The sequence below is a fragment of the Talpa europaea genome (assembly GCF_964194135.1).
Source record: "Talpa europaea genome assembly, chromosome: 4".
Lineage (NCBI taxonomy): Eukaryota > Metazoa > Chordata > Mammalia > Eulipotyphla > Talpidae > Talpa > Talpa europaea.
In genome coordinates, this window is record NC_140070.1 from 53,434,104 (window position 1) to 53,459,334 (window position 25,231).

The 25,231-nt window shown below is 36.5% G+C and overlaps 1 protein-coding gene across 14 annotated transcripts in view; it reads left to right on the top strand.

The window, feature by feature from the left end:
* Positions 1-1,930: 1,930 nt before the first annotated feature.
* The window catches only part of TRPC1 (transient receptor potential cation channel subfamily C member 1), a gene marked incomplete at both ends in the record, with an annotated part of 50,720 nt that continues 27,419 nt past the window's right edge, over positions 1,931-25,231 (top strand). For 4 of the 14 annotated variants that reach the window (XM_084231269.1, XM_084231271.1, XM_084231264.1 and 1 more), the window contains 3 exons: positions 1,931-2,105; positions 12,613-12,767; positions 23,442-23,644. In XM_084231269.1, the coding sequence (XP_084087395.1) occupies positions 1,931-2,105; positions 12,613-12,767; positions 23,442-23,644 (533 nt within the window). Of the gene's footprint in view, positions 2,106-12,612; positions 12,768-19,086; positions 19,189-23,441; positions 23,645-25,231 lie in introns of all 14 variants that reach the window. The other 10 variants (XM_084231273.1, XM_084231275.1, XM_084231265.1 and 7 more) reach the window with 5 other exon arrangements.

The following is a 25,231-nucleotide window of genomic DNA, read 5'->3' on the forward strand; positions in this document are numbered from 1 at the left end:
AGTAACAGCGTGTTTCAGTTAGCTTTTGCCTGAATGACATTTTTTAAAAATCAGATTTATGGGGGCCTCCCCTGGTGGTGCAGCGGTTGAGCGCTGGACTGATAAGCTGCCTGCAGCCTCTGCAGCGCCGGTTCGATCCCCAGCCACTTGGTGAGAGTCCCACATGGCGCGCAGACCTCTCCTGCTGCGCCCGCTGCTCCCCTCAGCAGTGTACTGCGGTCCTTCTGCCTGTTCTGTTCCCCGCTCTGGCTCTGGTGAATTCTCTCACCTTCCCACGCTTCTGACTGTACCCAGTGCTTGTATACATAAATCAAAAAAAAATTAATTAAAAAAATTTAAAAACAGATTTATGAATGCAAAGATAAACAAAAACCAGTGTTAATTCAATTAAAAAAAGAATTTTAAACTTTTTAGTCAACTGGTTTATGATATTAAGTTGGCATGACATTCCTGATGTTATACATTATTTCACATGTAATTCAAGTGTACCATATATAAGTGCTTTTTTTGGATTATTGCTTTATAACAGTGTATAAAATAAGGGAACAGGTTGACACCTCCTCACGTGTGTAACCACGCCAACTCTCCTACCACAGCACCCACAGTCCTTGACCATTGAGCCCCCTTTGTCTCCACCCTCACCTTCCCGCCTCTTCAAGTAGCGCCAATTCTGCAGTCATATTGCTTGAGATTGTCTTGGTTTAGTTTTGTCAGTTCCAACTGTTAAAAACAGTCTTTAGAAATGCTGGGCCTCCCCTGGTGGCACAGTGGTTGAGCGCTGGGCTGCGAAGCTGCCCCCAGCCTCGGCAGCACTGGTTCAATCCCAGACCAACTGAGAGGGTCCCACATGGCGCAACAGACCTCTCCTGCCACCCGCTGCTCCCCTCAGCAGTGTGTTTCGTCAGTCTGCCTGTTCTGTTCCCTGCTCTATCTCTGGTGAATCCTCTCACCCTCCCGTGCTTCTGACTATACCCAGTGCTTGTATAAATAAATAAATAAATAAATAAATCTTTAAAAAAAAAAGAAGAAGAAATGAGGGCAGTTAGTCCAATATAAGTACACAAAAACAAGTTTGGCCGTGAAGGGAGGACCCATTACTTTCTACTTCAGGCAGAGGACACCGGAATATAAAATAACTTGACAATTCCATAAGGGATTTGAACTAAAGGTCAAGTCAAGGGCTCAATTACCACATCGCTGCGTATAGACTTAAAGCGCAGCAGGATAAGATGGAGAAATTATCTCCAGGGCAACCGTGGCGTGGCGAAGGTGGACCGCCTTTCCGCCGGCCTTGGAATCCTGAGGGCAGTAACCCCCCCGCCCCCCCCCCTAGAGGCAGGGGCAGGACGCACATAGGCTCCGCCTCCAGTCAGCCCCGCCCACAGCCGAGCCCGCCCCCGCCGTAGGCCCCGCCTCGCGTCGTCGCTACAGTCGGGCGGAAGATGACGTGAGAAGAGTCGCGAACATCTCGGCGCGTTGCTCGGCCCGGGTTCCCACAGTCTGGAACCCGACGTGCGCAGAAGCGCCTCTCGGAGGTCCTCTCCCCCGATCTCATCCTCACCCGGGCCGGGCCGCCCCCCGCGCGGCCCCTGCGGCTCCTGGCACGGCCCCGCGCTCGGCTGCCGCCCTGGCGCGCGCCACCCTGTCGTCCCCGGACGGGCGCGGACCGGCTCGGCCCGGGCGCCGGCGGCTGGGGAGGGGGCGCTGGCCCCGAGGCCGCGCATGCGCCGCCACCAGCCTGGGGCTGTCGGTGGAGGGTGATTGCTGGCTCCGAGGGGAGGCGACGCCCTTTGGGGCCAACGGGCCGCACGCTGAGGCGGCCGTGGGAACGACTCATCCCTTTTCCAACCCTGGGGTGGGGCTGGGGTCGGGGTCGGGGCTGGTGGGGGCCCCGCCCCCGTCTCCCGGCCTGCCCCCTTCCTGGGCCGCGATGATGGCGGCCCTGTACCCGAGCACTGACCTCTCGGGCGCCTCCTCCTCCTCCCTGCCTTCCTCCCCATCCTCCTCTTCGTCGCCGAACGAGGTGATGGCGCTGAAGGATGTGCGGGAGGTGAAGGAGGAGAACACCCTGAATGAGAAGCTTTTCTTGCTGGCGTGCGACAAGGGTGAGAGCTAGGCCCCTTTCTCTGCTTCTGGACGCCCCTGCCCTCCACACCCTTCATCCGTCCCCAGCCTCAACTTGGGGCGCTCCCTCATCCTCATGCGCTCAGTGGCTGTTCCTGCCGCGCCCGCTGTCTGCCGTGGCTACCCGGCGCCTCCTCTGCCCTGAGCGTGCCCGGCGGGAGCTGCCGGGGCTGCCGCCCTCTGGGCGCGCCACCTGCACGGTGGCCCGCGTCGTGAGGTCTGGTGTTTGGGTAGCGTCGTAGGGGGCCGGACCTTAGGGTTTTAGCCGCATCTCTGTTACTGCCCACATGACTGACTTGTCTTCCTCTCCGGGTTCCAGGTCTTTTCCTTCTGAAAAGCCAGGGGTTATCTGCTTTCGGACCTTCCAGTCCGAAAGTTAGGATCTTCTTTTGGATTCTTCGTGTCTTACGGGCTTTCTTCTGCTTTTTCTTTAAAACCTACTTCGGCCACCCAGTGCCTTGGTGTTTCTGTGACTGCTGAGTAGGATTAGATGTGCCAGTATCCTAGTGGCGATACTTGAAATAAGGACAGGACTGCGGATATTCTGCTAGTGGCCAAACTGTCTCCAAACTTGCAGAAAAAAACTTTGTTCGTACTATTTGTTGGAGATATTGCTTCGGTCTGCTTTGAGAAAGCTAGTGCAAAATAATTACAGGGCAAAAAAGTGTGGGCAATATCTAGTTCATATATACATAAATTGATTTCCATATATAGAAATCAATTACTGTTGTGGCCATAATAAAGTCTCTTCGTTTAAGCATGCTTTCTAGTGATGCATATAATAAAAGAAATGGGAAATGAATTGCCCTAAGACTGCATTTGTTTCTTGGGTGTTAAAAATGTGCTGTAAATTTTCTCCTTTTTAACTTTTTCTGCTTGCCTTGCAATGGCAAGGAAAACTGTTTAGAATCATGCAGACTTCCAAAACATAAACCCAGTGAGCAATTTAACACTGTCCTGTGAAAAGACTAAGTGCAGAAGGATTTTTATATGTACCTGTGAGTGTTTTAATAAATGACAGGCCTCTAACTACTTTTGAAATTATTTACTCAACTTTTTGAGAACACATTGACATATAAACAAAATCCACCCATGTTAGTTGTCAAGTCACTTTTATGTTCTTATGTAATAGTCTTATATTATGAATGCATTTGTTAAAGTCCACGGTGGACACAACTTTGAATTCTCTTGGAATCGTAAAGAAACATATTTTTATATAACTTCACAAATTGTGAATTATGTAAAGTTGTTTAGTATTACTAGAATGAATTGCCTTAGTTCTCATCTTCAAAATTCTGAGTGAAAGGGATAAGATTGTGTCCTACTAAATTAAGTGGATGCAGCATACTGAGCTATGATTATTTTAATGCAAACAGAAAGTATGTCAAGAAGGGAATTTAATATTCTTGTCAAACTGAGGGCAGGAATGTCATAAGGGAGTATGACTGGAGTAAGTAGTTGTGTGATGTGTATATTTTGAATTATTGCATGACATCTCAAAAGAGAGTTAACATTTTTGTAGCCTATCCAGTAGTACCAGTCGAAGTACCAGTCGAAATAGTTTGGAATTCTTTTTCAGTTTTCCATTTTATAAACATCATTAAGATCCTTGGAGTGATTTGGCTTTTGGAGGTGGGGTTGAAACTATACTTGTTCCCTCCCCAACTCCTATAATTTTTTTTTTTTAATGAGTGAGATGAAATATAGGTATTTTCTATTTCAGGTATGTTGAAATAAATTCTTGGGTTAGATTTGTAAAAATAGCATACATTAAAAAGTAAATTTTAATGCATGGGCAGTGTATTTAAGTTAGGGCAATGTATTGTTTTGTTGTTTGTGTTCACTAATATTGTTAAACCAAAGCTTTCTGAGGTGAACTTGTAGCTTCACTATAGATTTCCCCTGCTATCCAAAGGTAGAACATTTCTTTTTTGGTATGAGTTGGCAGATTGGGGGAGAACGAAGGGGCTTTGGAAATGCTATTATCATTAATTTATGGAAAAATTTCAAGCCATCCCAACCCAAAAAACTACCTACCAAATCATAACAAATAGGAATGTTCTGCTCTTGGATAGCAAGGGAAACCTATGTTATATTGGAGCCTTTATCAAGCCAAATGGCATTTACTGAAATAACAACTCGGGTATAGTGCACATGCTTTTCAGAGGTGATTTCATTTAATCCTTACAACCCCATGCGCCATATCTGCTATTGTCTCCATTTTGCAAATGAGGGAAATGAGGCATAGCAAAATTTTAAAACTACTTTAAAGCTATACTAGGGAGTAGAGGAACTCAGATCTGACTTTGAGCCTGCTCTCTTCATTACTTTATTATACTGCTCTGGTTGCAGATGAATGAATGGAAATCATTGTGTTAAAAAAGACACATGCACATTTGGATTTAATATTTGGAGATTAAACTTGCTCTTTATGAACCTTATAATCCTTGATTTTTATGGATTATATTTATCCAATAAGCAAAAGAAAGCATGACACTTTTAGTAGCACCAGAGCAGAGCCATTATAAAATGTCTGTTTCTCATTCTTTTTAATTAGCAATCTTACTCTGTGTGCAAAATGTTCAAAATATATTTCTTTTAAGAAGAATTCCTTAAGCAACAGTTGTGGAGATGAGATGATTATGTGCATGTTAGTGCATAGATGGCTTTTTGAAAGATGTGTACAGATTAAGGTGTAAAGAAAATGTAGGAGAGTGGAAAGAAAAAGATTTTAGAGTTTGTATAGTTGACTTTTTGTAAATGATTCCTTAGATGCAGACAAGTGCTGGGGTAGGTAATGGCCACTTGTGGCTGTTCATCTTGAAAGTGGGTCAGAATCAAAAGTAAAATTATTTCCTTTCTTTGTGTATAAAATTTGAAAGGAAAATTGAATTGAAAGTTCCTGTGTCAGTGATATTAAGTAAAACCTGGCACCCCCCTGTTAATTCTCAGGAATTACACTTATATTCTTTTTAGGCCTAGAATACTGCAGTTCAGAGGTAAAGATTAATTGAAACAAGAACTGGCAATAAATGTTTCATGACATATTAAGCAATGGTTCTTACCACCCATGTCTTTTCCCATTCTCATTAAGAGTTATTAATAATGACAGTATAGCATAGTATATAATTAATATAGTAAACCATAAGATGTGTATGGCTTTACTTCAGGCTGCTGGCTGGAGAAAGTTGATAGGATTATTTTGGGAGCATCTAAACTAAATATAGTTCATGATCATTCATTTCTTCTAAAGTGCCTGTTAAGTCAATGTTAGCTCTTAGTATATAGTATCCTTACAAGCCCTTTAATTTGTTGGTAATCAATTGTGTAGAAAAAAGGAAATAAAAGGATTTTGTCTGGATTCAGTACCTGCCAACTTTTCATAAAGAGCATTTCCAGGAAATCTGATTCGCAGCTAATGTCAGGAGGAAAGGGATGGAGAAAGTTGAATTTTACCTTTATTTTTGGGCTCAGTCTAGAGTCTTAATGTCATCTTTTTTGGTGTGGTTTGCTTCATTGTAACAGAGGGTGTTTTGATAGCTGAATTCCTAGGTAAGCTGTGCATATCTTTGGGCAGAGGATGCATTTACCATATGCAATTTTTTGGGGAAAAGGGATATTAAGTTTCTGTTTTAATAACACCTTAATTTAATGGGACTTTTTTACAAAGCCATTTGAGAAGAAATTTTGAAGTGTGGGATTGGAGAGAATAGCAGTGGGAAGAAATGTATAGAGCACTAGGTATTGCTAAGAAGTCTTATGTTGGCAAGGAGCACCTAATGTAAAGAGGCATGTGTTTTGAGTGAAGAAAACTTTGCTGAAAGGAGGTCAGGGGTGTACTCGAGTAAAGATTCTGCAAGCATTTCATAAATTGTCATTAAGCTTAGTGTTTAAGTAATTTGTACAGGAGAATTTTTTTAAATTGCCCATCCTGTCGAAAAGACATGGTTCTTAGTTATTTTAACAAAAACCACTCAAATCACAAAATATCAGTGGGATAGTTTATGACAGACTTAATTGTTGCGTTGAGTTACCTAAGTGCTTTGTAGTACTGTAATAGTCATTTCTCTGCAATGACTCCAAGTGTGTTGCTTTCTCTAAGTTGCCATCTGAAATATTAAGTTTTTTTAACAATTTTTTTTTAAAGATTTATTTATTTATGCAAGCACCAGGTACAGTCAGTAGCGCGGGAGGGTGAGAGAATTCACCAGAGCCAGAGCGGGGAACAACAGGCAGACTGACGAAATACACTGCTGAGGGGAGCAGCGGGAGTGGCAGGAGAGGTCTGCCACACCATGTGGGACTTGCTGGCAGCCGGGGATCGAACCGGCACTGCAGAGGCTGTGGGCAGTTTTACAGCCCAGCACTCAACCACTGCGTCACCAGGGGAGGCCCTGAATATATTAAGTTCTTAACTCTGTTAAGGTACTATAAAGGGGCTTTATCAAGAAATAACTGGATATATCCTTATCCTTTAGGAATGCTCCCTTATGTTTCTGTGAGGGAAAGTAAGGGAAAAATACATGTTTGTATCCATTAGCTGTATCTGAAGGGAAGAAACAAGTACTCAATTTGATTTAAATGGCCTATTTGTGATTTGGAAGATGAGATATTCTTAGTATGTCATATAGCTTTTATCCTGGGGAGTTACAAATATATAACCCAAGCCAAACCCCTTTACCTTGTATATATAAAATTAGGGGAAGCATCTTCCAGATTAAAATTTGTTATATGGGTATTGTTATAGTCCTCTCTTCCATTGCTATAAATATCTTTTTCATAACTGACTCCACCAAATTTAATGACACTGAGAAGTTTAAAATCTAAGCTTTGAGCTAAAATATGTGATGAGCAACTCAAAGACAATCACTGAGGTGATAAATCATGATTTAAGAGGCTAACCTAATTACTACTAAAAGAATTCTGGTACTATGTCAGTATAGTTGAAATTCAGTGGAATTTCTTTGGGCTCCAAAGTATTGTGAACTGAAAAGTGGTGATCAGCAGTGTTAATTTATAATGTCTAGTAATTAAAAAAAACAAAAACATTTATTTCTTATCATGTTTATGGCTTCATTGCTAATTCTTTTATATCTTTTCTAGCTTAATTTATACAGACTAATAGTATATTTTCCCAGTTCTATTGATATAAAAGTGACACAGTAAATCCTTCGTGAAACTTATGACATACCTGCTATAAATTAAAGTTTCATGAAAGTTACAGCATTGCTGTGAATTGGACTTCAGGTCATATATCAGATTCTAATCATAAAATAAACAATGATTCTAATTGTTATTCTAATAGATTTGCGAATATGCTGTTTGTAATTTTTAATTTATCAATTGATTTATTATAAAAAATCAGCACTACCTTTTATACTGTAAGTTTAATTTTTTTCCTGCAGCAGGGGTGAATCTTTGCTCTTTTTCCATTTGATATTCATTATGACAGTAGTATTCATTAACAATCACAAGCAACTAAGAAATTCTGGTAATATTTATTCAAAAGTTTTGGGTATCTTTAATTTTGAAGGTTTCATTCACAATATAAAAATATTCAAAAAATGCATTGGGGCCAGTAGTGAACATTGGGCTTTATACATCTGGTAAAACTGTATTTTAAATCATTCCACTATATAGGCCTTGCATGATTTTTTTTCTTTTTTTTGTTTAAAGATTTATTTATTTTTAATACAAGAACCGGGGTACAGGCCAGAGATATGGGGGATGAGAGGACTCACCAGAGACAGAGTGGGGAACAGAACAGGCAGACTGATGAAATACACTGCTGAGGGGAGCAGTGGGCGAGACAGAAGAGGTCTGCTTCGCCGTGTGCCGGGATCAAACCCACGCTCACTGCAGAGGCTGCGGACAGCTCCACAGTGCGGTGCTCAACTGCCTGCACCACCAGGGAGGCCCTATTTTTTTCTTTTTTAGAATTTGCTTCAAACTAATTTGAAGTTTGCTATAGAGTTTACATATTGCCTCTATTCAAGATCCAACAGTTAATTTTGTGTCTTTGTGTGTGTGTGTGTGTTTAATATATGCATAAATATATACATATATATTTTTACTTCATCATTCTTTTTCCTTTTAATGGTAAAATTTGTTTCACTGTGTCTTTGGTAATAGTGTCTTCGGAAATAGAATGTTGCATTTACACACTCAAAAAGTTTGTTAGGAAACTTGATTTGAAAAACTTTACAGACTTTTTTGACACATGAATTCTCCCACACTTTACAGCTAACTGAAATTTGGTTATTATAACATTAAACTGAACATTAATGCACCATGTCAGTCCTGTTCAAAGTTATCACTATAAGAAAATGAAAAGAAAGATGCCAGTGAAGAAAAAATGGAACAACCTATTCTTAATATTGTTCCATTTCTCCATTGTATTTCTCTGCATTTATTTCATAGATAGCCAGAGTGAATTTGTGGCTAAAGATTCATGAGGTTACCTTAGTATTTATATACTATTTCAATAAAAAAAAAAATTGTTGGTTAGGACTCACCGCATTGATTTCATGACAGCTAATGGGTTACAGCCTGCAGGTTGGAAAACATTGGTCTAGAAAGGTCATAGTGGGTGAATGGAAGAGTGACACAGGTAAATTCAGATGGCAGCAAGGCCCAAATCCTGTAGGGTTTTTAACCAGATCCCCTGTGGCTTCCATAGGCCCCGGGGCAAGGTGACTTTGTTGGGGCTGAAGTACTCTGGCATCAGCTCACTCCTCCAGCCAGCCCTGACCTGAGTGCAGGCCCAGCTGAGCTTTTCTCCCTTTTATATCTGGCTCTAGAATTCTAAAATGAGCCAGTCAGATGTGATCTCACTTCATTAGTTAACTATGTGGGTTGAAAAATGAGCTAAATGGTGCTAAATGATCCAATCAGATGCTTAGGATTGAAAATGGTCTAGTCAAGTTTGTAGGGTCAGGACACTAAAGGGGTATCTGGTACAGTAAGAGCCAATTTTAGGCAGTGCACAACTAGATTCCGAAGAGAGAAGAAGGGTTCTGTTCCCTCTCTACAAAGAAGCTGTGTGCATCCAGTCTCTGAAGAGAGAATTTGTTGGACCACCTTTGAAGAAATCAGCAGCTGGCCTTCGAGTATTCATCAGACCACCTTCAAAGAAGGATTCTGCTCACAGCCTCTGAAGAGAGACACATGGAGCAGTTGACCTCTGGGATTTGCCAGATGTTGTAGAACTTTGTAGACTTTGTAGACCTCTAGATCGCCACACCTCCGTAGCCCTTCATAGAGACTTGGCTGCTGCACCTGCCTGTAGCCCCGCCTCTGACATCACCTGCAACGAGCATCGCCAGGCTTGCCCAGCATCTCAAAGAGCTGACCACAGCCTCTGGTTCTCCACCACCTCCTGGTGCTGTTGAGTCCGTTGCTGTTTGGTTCAGTATCAGGCCCAGCTTTCAGACAGCTGCTATGGGCTGCTGCAGTGGTATTTAATATTCCACAAGTGGCTTTTGTTTGGTATTTCTGAACACTGTGGACACTATCTGGGGTGAGATAGCTGGTCACTTGTGGCCTTGGAAACTCCTTCCTTTTCTCCAATCTCCTGTTTGTTAAATAAACCCTTTGTTGTTGGACCCTGATCCTGAGTGGTCTTGCAATTGTGCACACAAATAAGAATCCAGAGGCAGTAACCTGTCCCCCACCCTTGTCACTGTCCATTAGCGCTGTTTAGTAATATTTTAAGTACTGGTTTGTACTACTTCAGGTTTAATAAGCCATAGTAAATATTTGAACCTTTATTTTATGCAATGAAAATCTTGAGGATTGTAAACTTGATGTGACTTGAATTTTAAAATGATCACTCTGGCTGCAGAGTGGAGGCTGGATTAAGGGGTTAGGAGGGATGAGAGCATGGGCGGGCAAGCTATAGCCCATAGTCCAAATCTTCCCGCCACCTATTTTTGTAAGGCCTTTGAGTCAAGAATTTTTTTTTTTCATTTTAAAATGGACAAGAATCAAAAGAAGAATATTTCATAATGTGGAAATTATATGAAACGCAAAATGTAATATCCATAAATAAAGTTTTATTAGTACTTTTTAGAGATCATTTGTTTACTTATTTTCCATGGCCCTTTTATGCTGCAAGGACAAAGCTGAGTATTTGCAATTGGGATGGTATGGCCTAGAAAGATTTAAATATTTACTATCTGACTCTTTAGAAAATATACTTGTCAACCCTTAGAGTGTAGAGAGCTGTATCAGTAAAGAGACTATTGCAGAGTCTAGAGGAAGCTGATAGTTACATGTACTGGATGTAGCAGTATACAATTAGATGAACAAGGCAGATATTTTGGAGAGTGGGCTGAGAAGACTTGCTTTTGAATTTATATACTAGTGGAATTGATTTGAGAGTTTCTTTTTCCTTTACTGAAAAAAAAGATAACCATATAACAGTAAACAGATTGTTATATTTCCTTCTACATGTTATATTTTAAAAGAAAAAAGCTGTATGTAACTCTTGAAAGCAACTTCAGTTTAAAATGAAAAGCAGGGCCTCCCCGGTGGCGCAGCGGTTGAGCGCTGGGTTGCGAAGCTGCCTGCAGCCTCTGCAGCGCCGGTTCGATCCCTGACTGCTCCCCGGCCAACGGAGGAGGGTCCCACATGGCGCGCAGACCTCTCCTGCCGCCCGCTGCTTCCCTCAGCAGTGTACTTCGGTCCTTCTGCCTCTCTGCTCCCCGCTCTGGCTCTGGTGAATTCTCTCACCCTCCCGCTCTTCTGACTGTACCCAGTGCATGTATAAACAAAACAAATAAATAAAACATGCCTCTATAAAAAAAAAAATTAAAAAAATAAAAAAAAGATTTAAAAAAAATAAAATGAAAAGCATTTATATATTAGTCTGGCATAAGACATTTTGAATTTTCTCAGTAATTAGCTCCTTGCCAAGTATCTTAACATATTTCTACATGTATGCTCTTCCTAAATATTAAGATTGTTCTAAGTTTACTTTATATAGTACATCATTTTAAATGGCTTACAAATATGAACTTAAATGAATGGCTTAGGAATCAGCCTAGGCTTCCAATAGGTTGCGTAACTGTAACATGTACACTTTCATTTGTATGAGTGTTAGCTGTGACAGGGTGGAACTTTTATTAGGGCTAAAATTATTTATTTTATTTTGTCTTTTAACTCCTACCTCCCCTTGTATATGTCCCTAATCGCAATGAAAATAGTCTTTGAAATTTTAAAGCTGGAATATCAAATACTTGCAAAAAAAAAAAGTACCTTTTAAACAACAATCTGAACAAATAATTTGTAGCAGTTTTTGTTAATTTTCTGTACCTGAAATTTTGAAATCCTATAGGAATTATACAGTCTTTATATTTTTCTGCCTCTAGCAATATGGCTGATGAGATAATCTGAACTCTTCTGCTTCAAATCATCTAGAAATGCTAGTTAAAATATAACAAACACCCATTTAACTGAGCAGCTGAGCTTTTAAGAAAGTAAAGAACACTCAGGATCCAAAAATTAAGGAAAGATAAAAACAGAGGGACGTGTGAGCTGACATTTACGTTGCTTCATGGGTGATGCCAAGAGTTACTAGTCTGGGCATGGTAGGGATTTGAATTTTAATGTCATACAGAAATAGGTCACAAAGCTGGAAGGATTATACGTTTAGAAAGGGGGTGGCTGAGAACAGAAACCATCCACCCACATAGGAAGACTGCAAACAAGCTTGTAAATAAGTCTCATAAACTTCTAAGGAACAACTGTAGTTGCAAGTCACTTATAATGGTTTATTCATCTAATGTTAAAAAAATTAAACTAAGCCCATCTGTTTTCTTTCTCTATTTAACATTTCTATTTAGATTTATTTTCTTTACTGCACCAACTGGTGAGCAGGCTAATAGAGTGGGCCCTCTATGAAAATGCTTACTACCTCTATTATTATTCTCCTTACCCACAATGAGTCAGCTGTTTTGAGCATCCTTTTTTGGTTGCATACCCAGAAGCATATACACATTCATACTGCTTTTTGAAAATGTTTTCCCCCATATGCTCTCCTTATATTATTTTCCACTTATTTCTAAATCACATTTTTAACCATTATGATGTGTGTGTAAATGTGTGTATGTATTTGAGCTGTAAAACTTAAATCTTTTAAGCTTTTTTTTTTTTTTAAAGTGCCAGTCTGTGTTTTTGGACATTCTTTATTGCTTTAAATACCTTCTAAACGTTTCCTTATCATCGATCAGTTATAAATTTTAAACTAACAAGTTTTATTTCAAAGTGCACATTTAAAAATTTTTCTACACTTATGTTTGCAGCTGGTTTATATTTTACCAGATTACAAGTTTTCAGGAAGGAAAAATGTTCAGATTTTCTTTGTACATTTCCATATACAAATGAGTTTAGGTTTTTGATGTTTTAAATCAAGCTAAGATTTTCTTTATAGTCATTTTTATTTAATATGTCATGGATATTAAATTATGTTTGTATATTGTTATTTAGGTGACTATTATATGGTTAAAAAGATTTTGGAGGAAAACAGTTCAGGTGACTTGAACATAAATTGCGTAGATGTGCTTGGGAGAAATGCTGTTACCATAACTATTGAAAACGAAAACTTGGATATACTGCAGCTTCTTTTGGACTACGGTTGTCAGGTACAAGGCTAGATAATTCTATCCAGTAGCTTCTAAGTACTGTTAGATGTACCGTGTTTCTTTTTTATTTCCTAGCTTCTTCCTTTCCTCTACCCCTCCCTCCTTCCTTTCTCTGTCCCCTTTTGTTTGGTTTTAAACCACAAAAAGTTTTAAAAGCAAACCTAAAAGCCCTTTTAAAGTACATTTTGACTTGAGATATCTTTTTTCTCCCAACTTTAAGTTTCCCTCCTTATCTTTGTATGTTTTACATCTGACAGATAAATTATCAAGACTTATTAAAGATGACTTCGTATTACCCATATTATCATTATTTATAGTAAATATCTAAAAATAGTACATGTGTTCTGGAAGTATCAGGGGAATAGGTTTTCTGTGGCCCATAAAATTTACAAGCATAAGAACAAATTGCTCCTGACTCACAAAAAAAAAAAGTTTTCAATTTGTGTTTGATTTTCTCCTGCTAAGTTGTATTAAATTTTCCTTTTTGTTTGAAATATAATGTTTACTTGTAACTAAAGGTGAATGACTTTTTTTAAACTGAAAAATATTGACCTTGCTGTTTGTCTTTATATTTGTTTAAGTAGAAGAACTAGCATGTGTTTAATTTTTGAGAAAATTCAGTCAAGAGATTATGAAGGATATTTAATATTATTTTCATTCTTTCTTTCTTTGTTTATGGTTGGAAATTGCATCTTTTTACTTTCTTTCAAATAGTATGATTGTGTGCTTTGTTAATGCGACTTTTCTTTTTGACTGGCATCAGGAAGCACTCAGAAAATTTAAAAGATATAGGTAGGTTAGTTCTAGGTACATGTTTACTATCTCTATTTATAGTTAGAGTACAAAAAAGATTGCTTCCTCAGCAATTTCAGCTATCCAGAACACCAGTGAGAATCAGAAAGTAAGTGAAAAATACCTCTAAGCAGCCAGAGTAGAGGCTATGAAATTTCCCATTGAAGTTTATGAACTTTAGTCATAGGAGAGAGTATTTATGGATTCCTCTGTCATAGTCTTTTTTCTCATTTTAGATTCTACTTTAATAAATTACTTAGTTTTCTAGTCCAATGAGAATTAGAGGGACAGCAGAATAGTCATGTAGGACTGTAAGTGGAACAAAATGAGGCACAGTACCTCTAACTCTATGAAAAGGCCAACGGCATTACATATTTGATCAACTCTGACGGAACTGTATGTTAGAATAATAGTTGATGGAGTCAGTAAGAAAAAGTTAAATTATATTCAGTACATATTATTTTAGAAGAAAGGAGAAAATTTGACTTCTGAAAGTAGAAAACTTCCATCAAAATAGTTTAAAAGGTTAAAGACTTAAAAGCATAAGCTTCAGTTACCTAGAAAATAAAGTTATGAAGAAATTCAGTCCTTGATGATCCTGGATAAAAGAGATTATGGTATAATAATCATTTGTGTCTTTTTACATATGTGACTGTATATAATAATTGTGCGGTATACATTTACTTGACCATCATAGCAGCCTATAGAGATGTTACATTTTATAAAAATAGCACAAAACTGAGGCTCATAGACATTAATGAATTGCCCAAAGTTCTAAAATTCATGAAAGCAAAGCTAAGATTGGAACCTGATCTTATGGCTGCAAATCCCATGCTCTTTCCAGTTCGCTGTGTTCTGTCTCAGGTTACCTGTGTCTTTGGTATCAAGGCCTTCAATTGGGTGTGATTGTGGAAATGAATAAGTGAAACATGAGTTCACACTAAATGATATTAAATTTGTTGGCCAATGAAAGCACATATGAATTACAAAGCAATTAAATTATATAAAAATGTATTTGATAAGTGCTGAGTGTAATACTTGACCCTTGTATATTGCTTTGAGGGGACAAAGTGCTTTCATGTATTTTTATCTTGTGGTATGTTAGTGGCTCTCAACTGAACGATTTTATCCTTCCCCCCACCCACCCGCCATGGATATTTGGCAATGTCTGAAGACATTTTGTTTATTTTTTGATTAAATTTATTCTATTTTCTCACATTGTTGTTCATTTTTGTACATATTTGATTTCTCCCCTCAGGTGTTTCCCCTTTGGTTCTCCCACCACCATAGCACCCGTGATCCATCTCCCCTCTCCCTTGTGCTCTTCTCTCCCCTCTTTTGGCCCCTCTCACTCCCCCTTCCTTATATTCCTGTATTCCTTCCCTGCTATATTCCTCAGATCTTGGGTCAGCTTGCGAGTTTTGTCTTTTTCCTGACCCCTTATTTGGTTTTCCTATAGTCCATCTTATATTTCTTTTTTTCCTCCTGTCTTAGTTTGCTTAGCATAATCCCTTTCCAGCTCCATCCGTGTTGCTCCATCCCATGGCATGAGTTTATCTTTGAAGACATTTTTGGTTTCACAACTTGCAGGTGGATTGCTACTGGCATCTGATAGAGGCTAGGGATGCTGCTAAACATCCTACAGTGTACAGGCCAGCCCACCAGAACAGAGTTACCTTGTCCAACATGTCAATATTATCACTATTGAGAAATCATGCTTTAAACTTAAACTTTTGTGGTTTAAATAAATGTTTGGAAACAGAAAAGAGAAGAGCATTATAGATTGAAGCTATTTTCTTGAAAGTATGTCATAGACTCAGTCCTATTAATATTAATAATTCCTAATATTTACATCGTGCTCCTATGTAAAAGGAACCTTAAATATATTCACTTATTTCTCACAATAGCCCTGGGAGATAGTACTTACTATCCCCATTTTATAGATGAGGGAAAGCAAGGTACAGGAAAACAGTTAAGTAAATTGCTTAGTCACTTCTTCATAATGGCAGACCTGAAATTTGAGCCCAATTTCCGACTCCACATTTCATGACCTTAACCTACTGCCTGAAACATACTTTCAAAAATATGTATGTAGGTAATGGACAGGGAGTATAGAGAAGGATGTAAGAAAAGTCATGCGCAGTATATGTTCTTGAGTTAGTAAATTGATTTGACCTTTTTGAACAAAATAATTGGTTTGGAGAGTGGAGGGAAATATCTGGAAAAATAACTAAAATAAAACTGTTGAAAAGAGCCTGAATGCCAGGCTAAGGGATTTGGATTATGTGATAACTAGTATGGTCATTAAATGATTTTTGAGAAAGGATGTGATATATCCAATTCATTTCAGAAAAATGAATTGACTGACAGTGTTTGGTATAGATTATAAAATAGAAAGGGGAAAAAAACTCTAGCTTGGGTGAGCATTTTTTATATTTTTTTCATGAAGTGCCATTATTTACATCCTTGTTGATTTTTTTCACAATACAGGATTTCTCCCCTCACGCTTTAGTTCTCCTGACACCAAAACACCCATAATCTTCTACCGTAGTCTGTAGTGGGTGAGCCTTTTTTATAGCTAACCTGATATGAAGAGGGTAAAGCCTGAACCAGAGTACAGTCAGCCCTCCATATTGTGAGTTCTGCATCTGTGGACTTAACCAACCATAGCTAGAAAATATTGGACTAGGTAGTTAAGCCTTTGATGATTGCATCTGACTAATCATGTATAGACTTTTTCCTCATCATTATTCCCTAAACTATACATATAACAACTTTTTACAGAGCATTTACATTGTATTGGGTATTCGATGTAATATTGAAGGCATCTAAAGTATATGGGAGGCTGTGCAGAGATTATATACAAACACTATGCCAATTTATATAAAGGAATTGATCATTCATAGATTTGGCTATCAATTGTGGCCCTGGAATCAAAGGGATGCCAAGGAAAGATTTTTGTGGCTTTAGGAATAGGGCAAAACATGGCAGATGCCAGAGATATTATGAAGGGAGAATTGATAGAGTTTAAGGGTACTTAAGTTTGGAGGGGGGAATTAAGAAGTCCAAGAGGCAATCTTAAAAATGGATAACTGGGAGAAGGGTGAAAGAAAAACAAGTTAAGAAGTCAAGCTTGGGGCAGAAAATGGAGAATTTAGGTTTTATCCTTGTTTATTTTGGGTTTATCAGGGTGTCTGCAATGGACAGTTTAAGATGAAGAGTACATTTCTAGAGTTAGAAGAGTGAAGAAGGATTTAATGTTTATGAAGGTGGGAGCTAGTACTGGTATTTCTGTGAATGAAGGACCAAGAAGAAGAGAGGTGATATCAAAGTGGAAAATTTGGTTTTAGAGAGGAAGTATTTAGTTACTCTGAGTTTAGAGGAAAGAGTATGGGGATTGTTGAAAAGACATTCTGAAGTGAAAAGGAAGAGAACACTCTCAAATACATAGTAAGTATATATAGTGAATAGATTTTAATAAAAAATGGTCAATCATCTGTAAGAAATTAGGAAACAAAACTAATAAAATTTTGTGTCCCTATAGATATTTTTAAGTACTTTAAAGTACTTTAAAGCATTTTTTCTTTAGAACCTTTATCAAATAATATACCATTAATAGTAACTCATTACTTACATAACTTTCTTATATAAATATCTCTCATGCCTGAAGCTTATCCTTTTAAGCCTGAAAGATTTAACATGAATCTTTCTTTATTTTTTCCTAGAGTGTATCTGAATATAATTTAACTCTACCACTGTAAATAGAAATCATTGCAAATATAATCATTATTACCTTACTTCATATAGTCTGAAACTATTGACATGCTTGTCTTTATACTAAAAGGCTTCCTACCACTGGTTATTGACATTGACTTTGTGCTACTGATATTTTTTCAGTGATCAACTTATAGCAAATTTTCCTTCCTTTCTTTCTACTTTGTTGATTTTAATTTAGCTACTCTCCTATTTAGTAAAGATCTGAAGAATACTTGGTAAACCCAAATAAATGTCTGTCATTTATAACAATTCTGTCAGTGTCCTTGGGGTAGTTCCTTTTGGAAAATAATGCACTTGAAGCTAGTTTGTGAGTGGTCTACGTTTTTTAAAAAAATGAAATCTGCAGCTGAATTCATGGTTGTTTCATACAGTTCATGTTGCCTGGTGTTCAAGAGCAGTGACATTACTATACTTAGCTTTATAGGTTAAAATTAAAAGTCATAAATGAAATTTTTAATCAGTAATGAACACATGGTTCTTCTTGTTTGTTTGTGTCTCCTGACCAAGAGTGGTATAAATTCAAAAGAAATGTTTGCGTAGCAGAAGAAGAATAATGCTAAACTTCAAAGAATAGACTTATAGCCCAGTGAAAGGTCAAAGTTTTCAGGGATAAAGTAGTGAATTAAATTTCCCATCAAGATGTAGAGTTTTTCCTGTGGGACTACAAAGGCAGTTCTAGTGTTTCAGTGTGACCCCTCAACCCTTTTGGGGCTCTTACTCCTATTTTTAGACTTCCAGATAAAGTTTCCATTTTTAGTTTTGTTTTGGATATCTAGATAAAATGGATGAAAGCCTTATTCAGCTGCAAAAAGTATTAAATATCTGACATAGTTTCATTTTAAAGAGAGACTTTATTTAATAGTTAAGAATTATAACAGTTTAAAATGTACAGATTGAAAATAATTGGGGCATTTTTTTAGATTAAATCATTTTTATCCCCATATTTCCCTTCTGCCTTTATGATTTTCTTTAAAAATAAAAAAAACACCCAAAAATATGATGTCATGGTTGCCAAATATCATAGATTATAGACTTTGTTATCAAGTTAAAAAGGCATTTCCTCAACTTCTGTTTATTTTTTCTCCTGTCAAAGTCGGAGCCTCAAAATGAGTTGTAGTTGGGGAGTAAAACTATAAAGTCACTTCTCCCTCTTGTCTGTAAGGACATTAATAACCAAATTCTTTGTGATTTTCATTGGGTTAGTTTGCTAATATTAATGTCAAACTTCTATCATTTCAGTCCACCATGTGTTTTAAAGATGAGAACAGAGGGCCCACTCCTCTGTTAACATGTTTTCCATTGTCCCCTATCTTTATGGTTGCATGGGTGATCATTTTTATTACACTGAACACAATAAAATACTTGTAGTTCGTGGCCATTTCTTTTACAGATACGGAGTGTTATGATTCTTTTGGTCCAAGTTTAAGAATAAAGATCTTGAAAAGGAAAGCATCTTAGATTTAAATACTAAATGAATCAGCACTGTTTCATTAATAAACCCTGCTATCAAGCATTCATTATTTTACCAACTCATGCAGTGAAACCAGGACAGAAACCTGTATATTGTGGTACAGAGAAGTACTGCTAAGACAAGCAAATGTACTACCTGGACAGTCTAAATTTTTGAAAATTGAGTATTACTGTATATAATACAGTTTAAACTTTCAAAATAGTTTTATTTATGAATTACTAAAAATAGTTTACCTTCTTACCCTCCATTTTCATTTTTTAACCTTTTTTTTTTTTAAAGTCCGCAGATGCACTTTTGGTGGCAATCGACTCTGAAGTAGTGGGAGCTGTTGATATACTACTTAATCATCGACCAAAACGATCATCAAGACCAACTATAGTAGTTAGTACTCTTAAGTATTTGTTAATTTGGATTTTAAAACCAAAATAGATCTTTTGCCCTATTGCCATTTTTTTTCTTCCCCAAATTTATTTTTCTTTTAAGAAACAGATTTTTTTTTCATTCTGTAAAATATTGTTTTAGAATAAGTAGACAGTTGCAAGAATAATACTGTTTTTAGGACACCTTTTTAAAATTAGTGATATTTCTGTAATTTTTTTCAGTATGGACCTCTATTTTTAGTATGGAACATTCTACAGGCTAAGTTGAAAATACAGATGAATTTCCAGATGGATTTAAGAATTAAATATAAACAAAGCATAAAACTGGAAGAAAGTGTAGGTACATAGTTAACTGACTGGGCATAGATGGACTTTCTAAGTGTAAAAACAATGGACAAAAATCATAGCAGCACAGCCTTTGGCTGTAGAAGTTAAGTTTCTGGAATTCAGCTATCAGGCAGAAATTAGGAAGCAGATGGATATTTTTCAGCATATATCACAAATTCATAATCTTAATATTGAATGAGTTGGTGAAAAACACAAAAATCAGAAAAGGACATGAAAAAGTGTTGGAAAAGAAAATATAAGAGATTAAACTTTAATGATGTTATATACAATGAGATACTAATTTTGCTTGTCAGATTAGCAAAAATTTTTAAAAAATACTTATCACTGATAGCAAGGGAGTAGAATAGTCACATACACCACTTGTGGGTGGGATATTTTGGAAAGCACTTCAGCGGGATGTGCTATAAACAAGAAAGGTGTTCATAATTTTTTTGCCTGGTTCTTCCTCCTCTAGAAACTTATAAGGAAGTGGTCAGAAATATGGACAAAAATGTTAATTACAGTCATTTGTAGTAATGAAGAAGTCGTGTGACACAATCTAAAATACCAATATAAGATTGGAAATACAAAACAAATATATAATAAATATGAAAAATATATATGTAAAATGTTATTTTTAAAGAATATGTAGAAATATGGTAAAATGTGGTAGGAAGTCAATAAAATAAGAAAAGTAAACTGTACATATAATATAATCCAAGGTTAAAAATATGCATAGAAAAGGGTCTGATTGGAAATATAGCAAAATGCTATCTAATAGTAGTCATCTATTAACTTACAAATTAAGCATATATGTATATTTTTATTGCTTTGTGAGAAGACAGTTACTAATAAATACATTCTAATTTTAAAATATGAGATATTTGAACAGCTTTATGTAACATCTATTTATTGATTGATTGGTTTTTGTTTAGAGAAAGAAAAAGTTTATTAAGGAGAAAAGGAACAGAAGTAAAGTGGGTCTCCCAGGCCAGTGGAACCAGGCCAGGGAGCAGCAAGAGAGCCTATGTAACATTCATTATTGATGAGGATGTAGTGAAACAAGCAGTTTAAATAACTGCTGGGAGTATAAAATGACTATACTCAGGAGAAAAATTGTCTTAAGAAATTTCAAATGGGTTCCAAATTATCAGCCATTATTTGAGGACTATAAGAAACTGCTAAATTGTATACTTTATTATGTATTGACTGAGATATTTTACTCATTTAGACTATTGCACAGTTTACGAATGCCTCACTCTCCAGAGGATAGTATCACCTAATTATAGTGGTAATAAGAAGTTAATAGGAACATAGAAAATAAAAAGGTCTAAGAAGATAGTCCCTGTTGTAAGAATTAGAAATATCTAGAGATCTCTTGTTATTTATCCTGCAGTTACTATTGTATTCTGATATGCCTTTTCCACTGTCTAGACTTTTAACCCATTTATTTTCTTGTGGAGGGGGGATGTACTGTGCTAGGATATTGGAGTCACTGACAGGTAGTAAGTATTTCATCACCAGTGTCACTACCAATTAAATCTTAAAAGAGTTTTAAGACAGTGGAGCCATCACCTGGTCACTGCAAGAAACCTTTTTACCACTGTATCTTTAACGAAAAAGGTTATCTAGCCCTTGCTTTAATACTTCCAGTGACATTAAGATCACATTATAGTAGTCCTATTATTTCTAGACAGGTAATGTCAAATATTTATATATATGTCCTTTTTGCCACTTCAGCGAATTCATTCTGTATTCATGGCTTATCAAAATTGTCTCTTGATTAAATTCTGACCTTCATTTGCAGGCCTTTATTTATTTATTTATTTTTTTGGTGGGACCCTCGCTGGGGGGCCGGGAAACAAACCAGCGCTGCAGAGGCTGTGGGCAGCCTTGCAGCCCAGTGCTCAGCCACTGTGCCACCAGGGGAGGCCCTGCAGGCCTTTTTTTGATAGTACCCAGATATTTATGCATAATGAAATTATGACCTTAACCTTATCTTAATGTATACATTTTAGAAATACATCTTAATGTATTGCTAATAGGTGTCTTTCATAGAGAAAATGAGAAAACCATTTTTCTTTCAAGGGATTCAGTGTAATTTCCCCCTCTTTATAACCAGCAATAAGGGCGAAAGCACTAAATTTTTAGATTTCTCTGTGATATAAATTCATTAATTTGAAGTTCACATAAAATAAATGGGAAGTTTATAAACTATAAAAGGAGGACAAAAATAAATATATTGGTAAAAACTAAAATCAGCAATCAAAGGAATGTAGATTAATATTTCATGATAGCATTTTTCATGCATAAATTAAGAGTGATCACATTTAGTGCTGGTGAGTGAGTCTTTAGCAAATGGATACATTGCTGTATTGTGGGTAATAAAAATTATTAAAAGAACTTTGATAATATGTATCAGGAGTTTCAGAACTCCATGGAGTTCATGGATTTTAGATCTGTAATTCCATGTCAAGGGTTCTATGTTAATGAGATAATCCTAAATTTCAAAAAAGCTGTAGTCACAAAAAATATGTATGATAGTTTTATTTATATTAATAAAGTACCTTAAACATAGGGTCTATGAACTTCCTTAAATTGTATGCAAAATTCTATACATGAAGTTTTTGTGAAGGTTCTGGGCTATAACTGTGAGATTGTTAAAATATTAAGAACCATTTTTAGAATTCATTGGTTTCAAATCATTTATGTCAAAAATGCCCTTATAGGGGGTGTGGCAGATAAAGGACAAAAAGGAAATATTGTAAAATATTCTTTGGCTGTTAGGAATATGGCTATTCTTTCTGCCTTTCTATATTTTTCAGATATTTTATATTATGTGTACACTACTTTGGCTGTTAGGAATATGGCTATTCTTTCTGCCTTTCTATATTTTTCAGATATTTTATATTATGTGTACACTACTTTACAGTGTTAATAAAAATTATCTAAAAAATGTGAACTTGATGAGCTGATACTATGGAATCAAATATATCTCAGGAAAACTGAAAAAATGAGAACTTTTCACTGAAAAGTTTTTCATAGGAAGAATGTGAAATAGCTATAAAACAGACAACTTTTTAAGTTTAACCTTGACTCTATTTACTAGTGATTCTTTTCTCATGTCATGCCCCCATGAGTCCCTGTAGTTAGTGAGCTCAGGCTCTGGAGTAACACAGACCTGAGTTTTGATCTGTAGTTTGCCACTCAGTTGCGTAGCTCTGGCACATTAACTTCTCTGAGCCTCAGTTTTTATCATGGGAATTATAATGTTCAATTTTGCAGAATATTGTGGGGATTAAATAGATGATAAACTTAAAGTGCCTAACAATTTCAGGACTTATTAAATAGTAGCTATGATTGTTAGTGTTTTTGTGCATTCATAACAGGAAGTGGTATGGGTAGATAGAAAGAAGTTATACAAAATAAATAATGCCTCCTGTTACATCTTTCAAGTAACTTCCTTGCTATTAATTTGAAAAGTTTGACAATGAGGTGGACTATTTAAAATTTTTCTCATGCGGTTATACTCTTTTCAACATTTCTGTTTTTCCTGTATATTCTTTTTCTGAAGTTCTTGTTCTTTATCCTTATCATGTGTATTCCCATAATCTTATGAAAATGAAGCACATTTCCCTAAACTATATCTCCAGGTAGCCTACCTTCTTTGTTATGAATTCAGAATTCTAGTTTTCTGAATGTTTCCTTTTGAAGATTATGTCTGTCATAATTATACTGCATTTATTAATTGAAGTTTTGATGCTTCAAAAAAAACTAGACTTGGTAAAATTTCTATCATTCTATCATATTCCTTAAAATAATTCCTGTATTCTTTGTTCTTTCCATTTTTCCCCCATTTTGTTCTTTAGATAAATATTTTTAAGTCACAAATAATAACTTTTGGATATTTATATAAATATTTTTCAGAAACTAATGGAACGCATTCAAAATCCTGAGTATTCTACAACTATGGATGTTGCACCTGTCATTTTAGCTGCTCATCGTAACAACTATGAAATTCTTACAATGCTATTAAAACAGGATGTATCTCTGCCCAAACCTCATGCAGTTGGCTGTGAATGCACATTGTGTTCTGCAAAAAACAAAAAGGACAGCCTCCGACATTCCAGGTCAGAAAATTAAGAGTCTGATAAATTGACATATCATATAAGGTATATAAATCAATGAAATTTTTGTTGTTCTTTCTAAGTAGCTTTTAAATAATGTGCTGAGATGACTTATGAAAGCCAAATTTCTGATGTCATTGTTTAATATAATGAGTTCTACATTTATAAAGCATTTTTACTTAATGATGAATAATTGGAAAAATTATTTAAACTCTGAATAAGGTTTATTTTATACTCTTCCTCATGGGGATTGAGGCACTATTTGCTTTTTACATGCAGAATTGTATTACTCTGAGAATTTCTGAGTAGTGGGAAGAGAGACAAGTACTCTTTCCTATCTTATTTAGAAAGAAGTAAAAATGATTTACTACTCAACTAAATATTTGGCCTGTTATGCCTCCTATTTCCCTATTCACACTATATTTAAGTCTTTTCTTCTTCCTATTCTCCCCATTCAAAAATACTAAGAACAACAGAAGGATGAATGAACAAAAAAGTGCCCCATCTTGGACAGGTTGAGATCACACACAGGAGCATGTTACATAAGGTGTTTGGTTCTGGGCTAGACTTGAGAATGGCATTTTCAGCCTACAACCTTATATATATTATCTATATAGTAACCAAACTTAATTGATTTAGTATCAAGTATAATATTTATGTGCATAACATGAAAAATGTGGTCTAGAAGTCCTAGGCGCCTTGCTGACAAGCTGTTTTTTGAAAGGATTGTGCGATACATAAAGTTAATTTACAACTACAGAACAGATCTTGATGGATTGACAGACAGTCACAAATCCATACTTTGAAAAGTTTCCTGGGAATTAATGTTTATTTGTAGAGGTTGAACTGGAAATTTTTGGATTTTCAAGTCTATTTTACAATGAGTTCTATGTTTCTCTTTGATAAGATCTAATTGATAGCTATGGCTATATAATTTAACTTTTTGGTTTTAAAACAACAAATCTAAAATGACAAGTAAAAATAATTTTTAAGACTTCATCTAGGTTTAATCCTTTATTAAAATCAAGTATTTTCCAAACAGTATACTTACAATGCTATTAAAACAGGATATATCTCTGCCCAAAACTCATGCAGCTGGCTGTGAATGCACATTATGTTCTGCAAAAAACAAAAAGGACAGCCTCCAACATTCCGGGTCGGAGCTGAAGTTTCTTGTAGTTGAAGCAGCTGGGGGGTGGGAAGTTGTGACTGGAGAGAATACTTAAATCTTACTTGGTTTGAGATGAAGTTTATTCTCAGTGCTTTTAGAGAATCTGTGGCTTGAGCTCAGACTTTAAGTATGAGTAAGAATTAAAAGGTGAAAATCATTTTATACGAAAAGTACAGTGTGTGATTGTGGGCTATTTAGGGAACTGCAAATTATTTGGTACAATTTTAGAAGGTTTGAAGGAGTTTATTATTGATGTTTGAGAAAGAATTAAAACAAATGTCAAAGGCCCCCCTTCTGAAGTCATTTCCAGGATTTGCCAAGTATAACTACAGAAGAAAAGAAGGCTAACAATATTACCAAAAAGAGATGGGGTAGAGGTTTCAGTGAAACTGAAGAGCCAATGTGCTGGAAATAAGGAA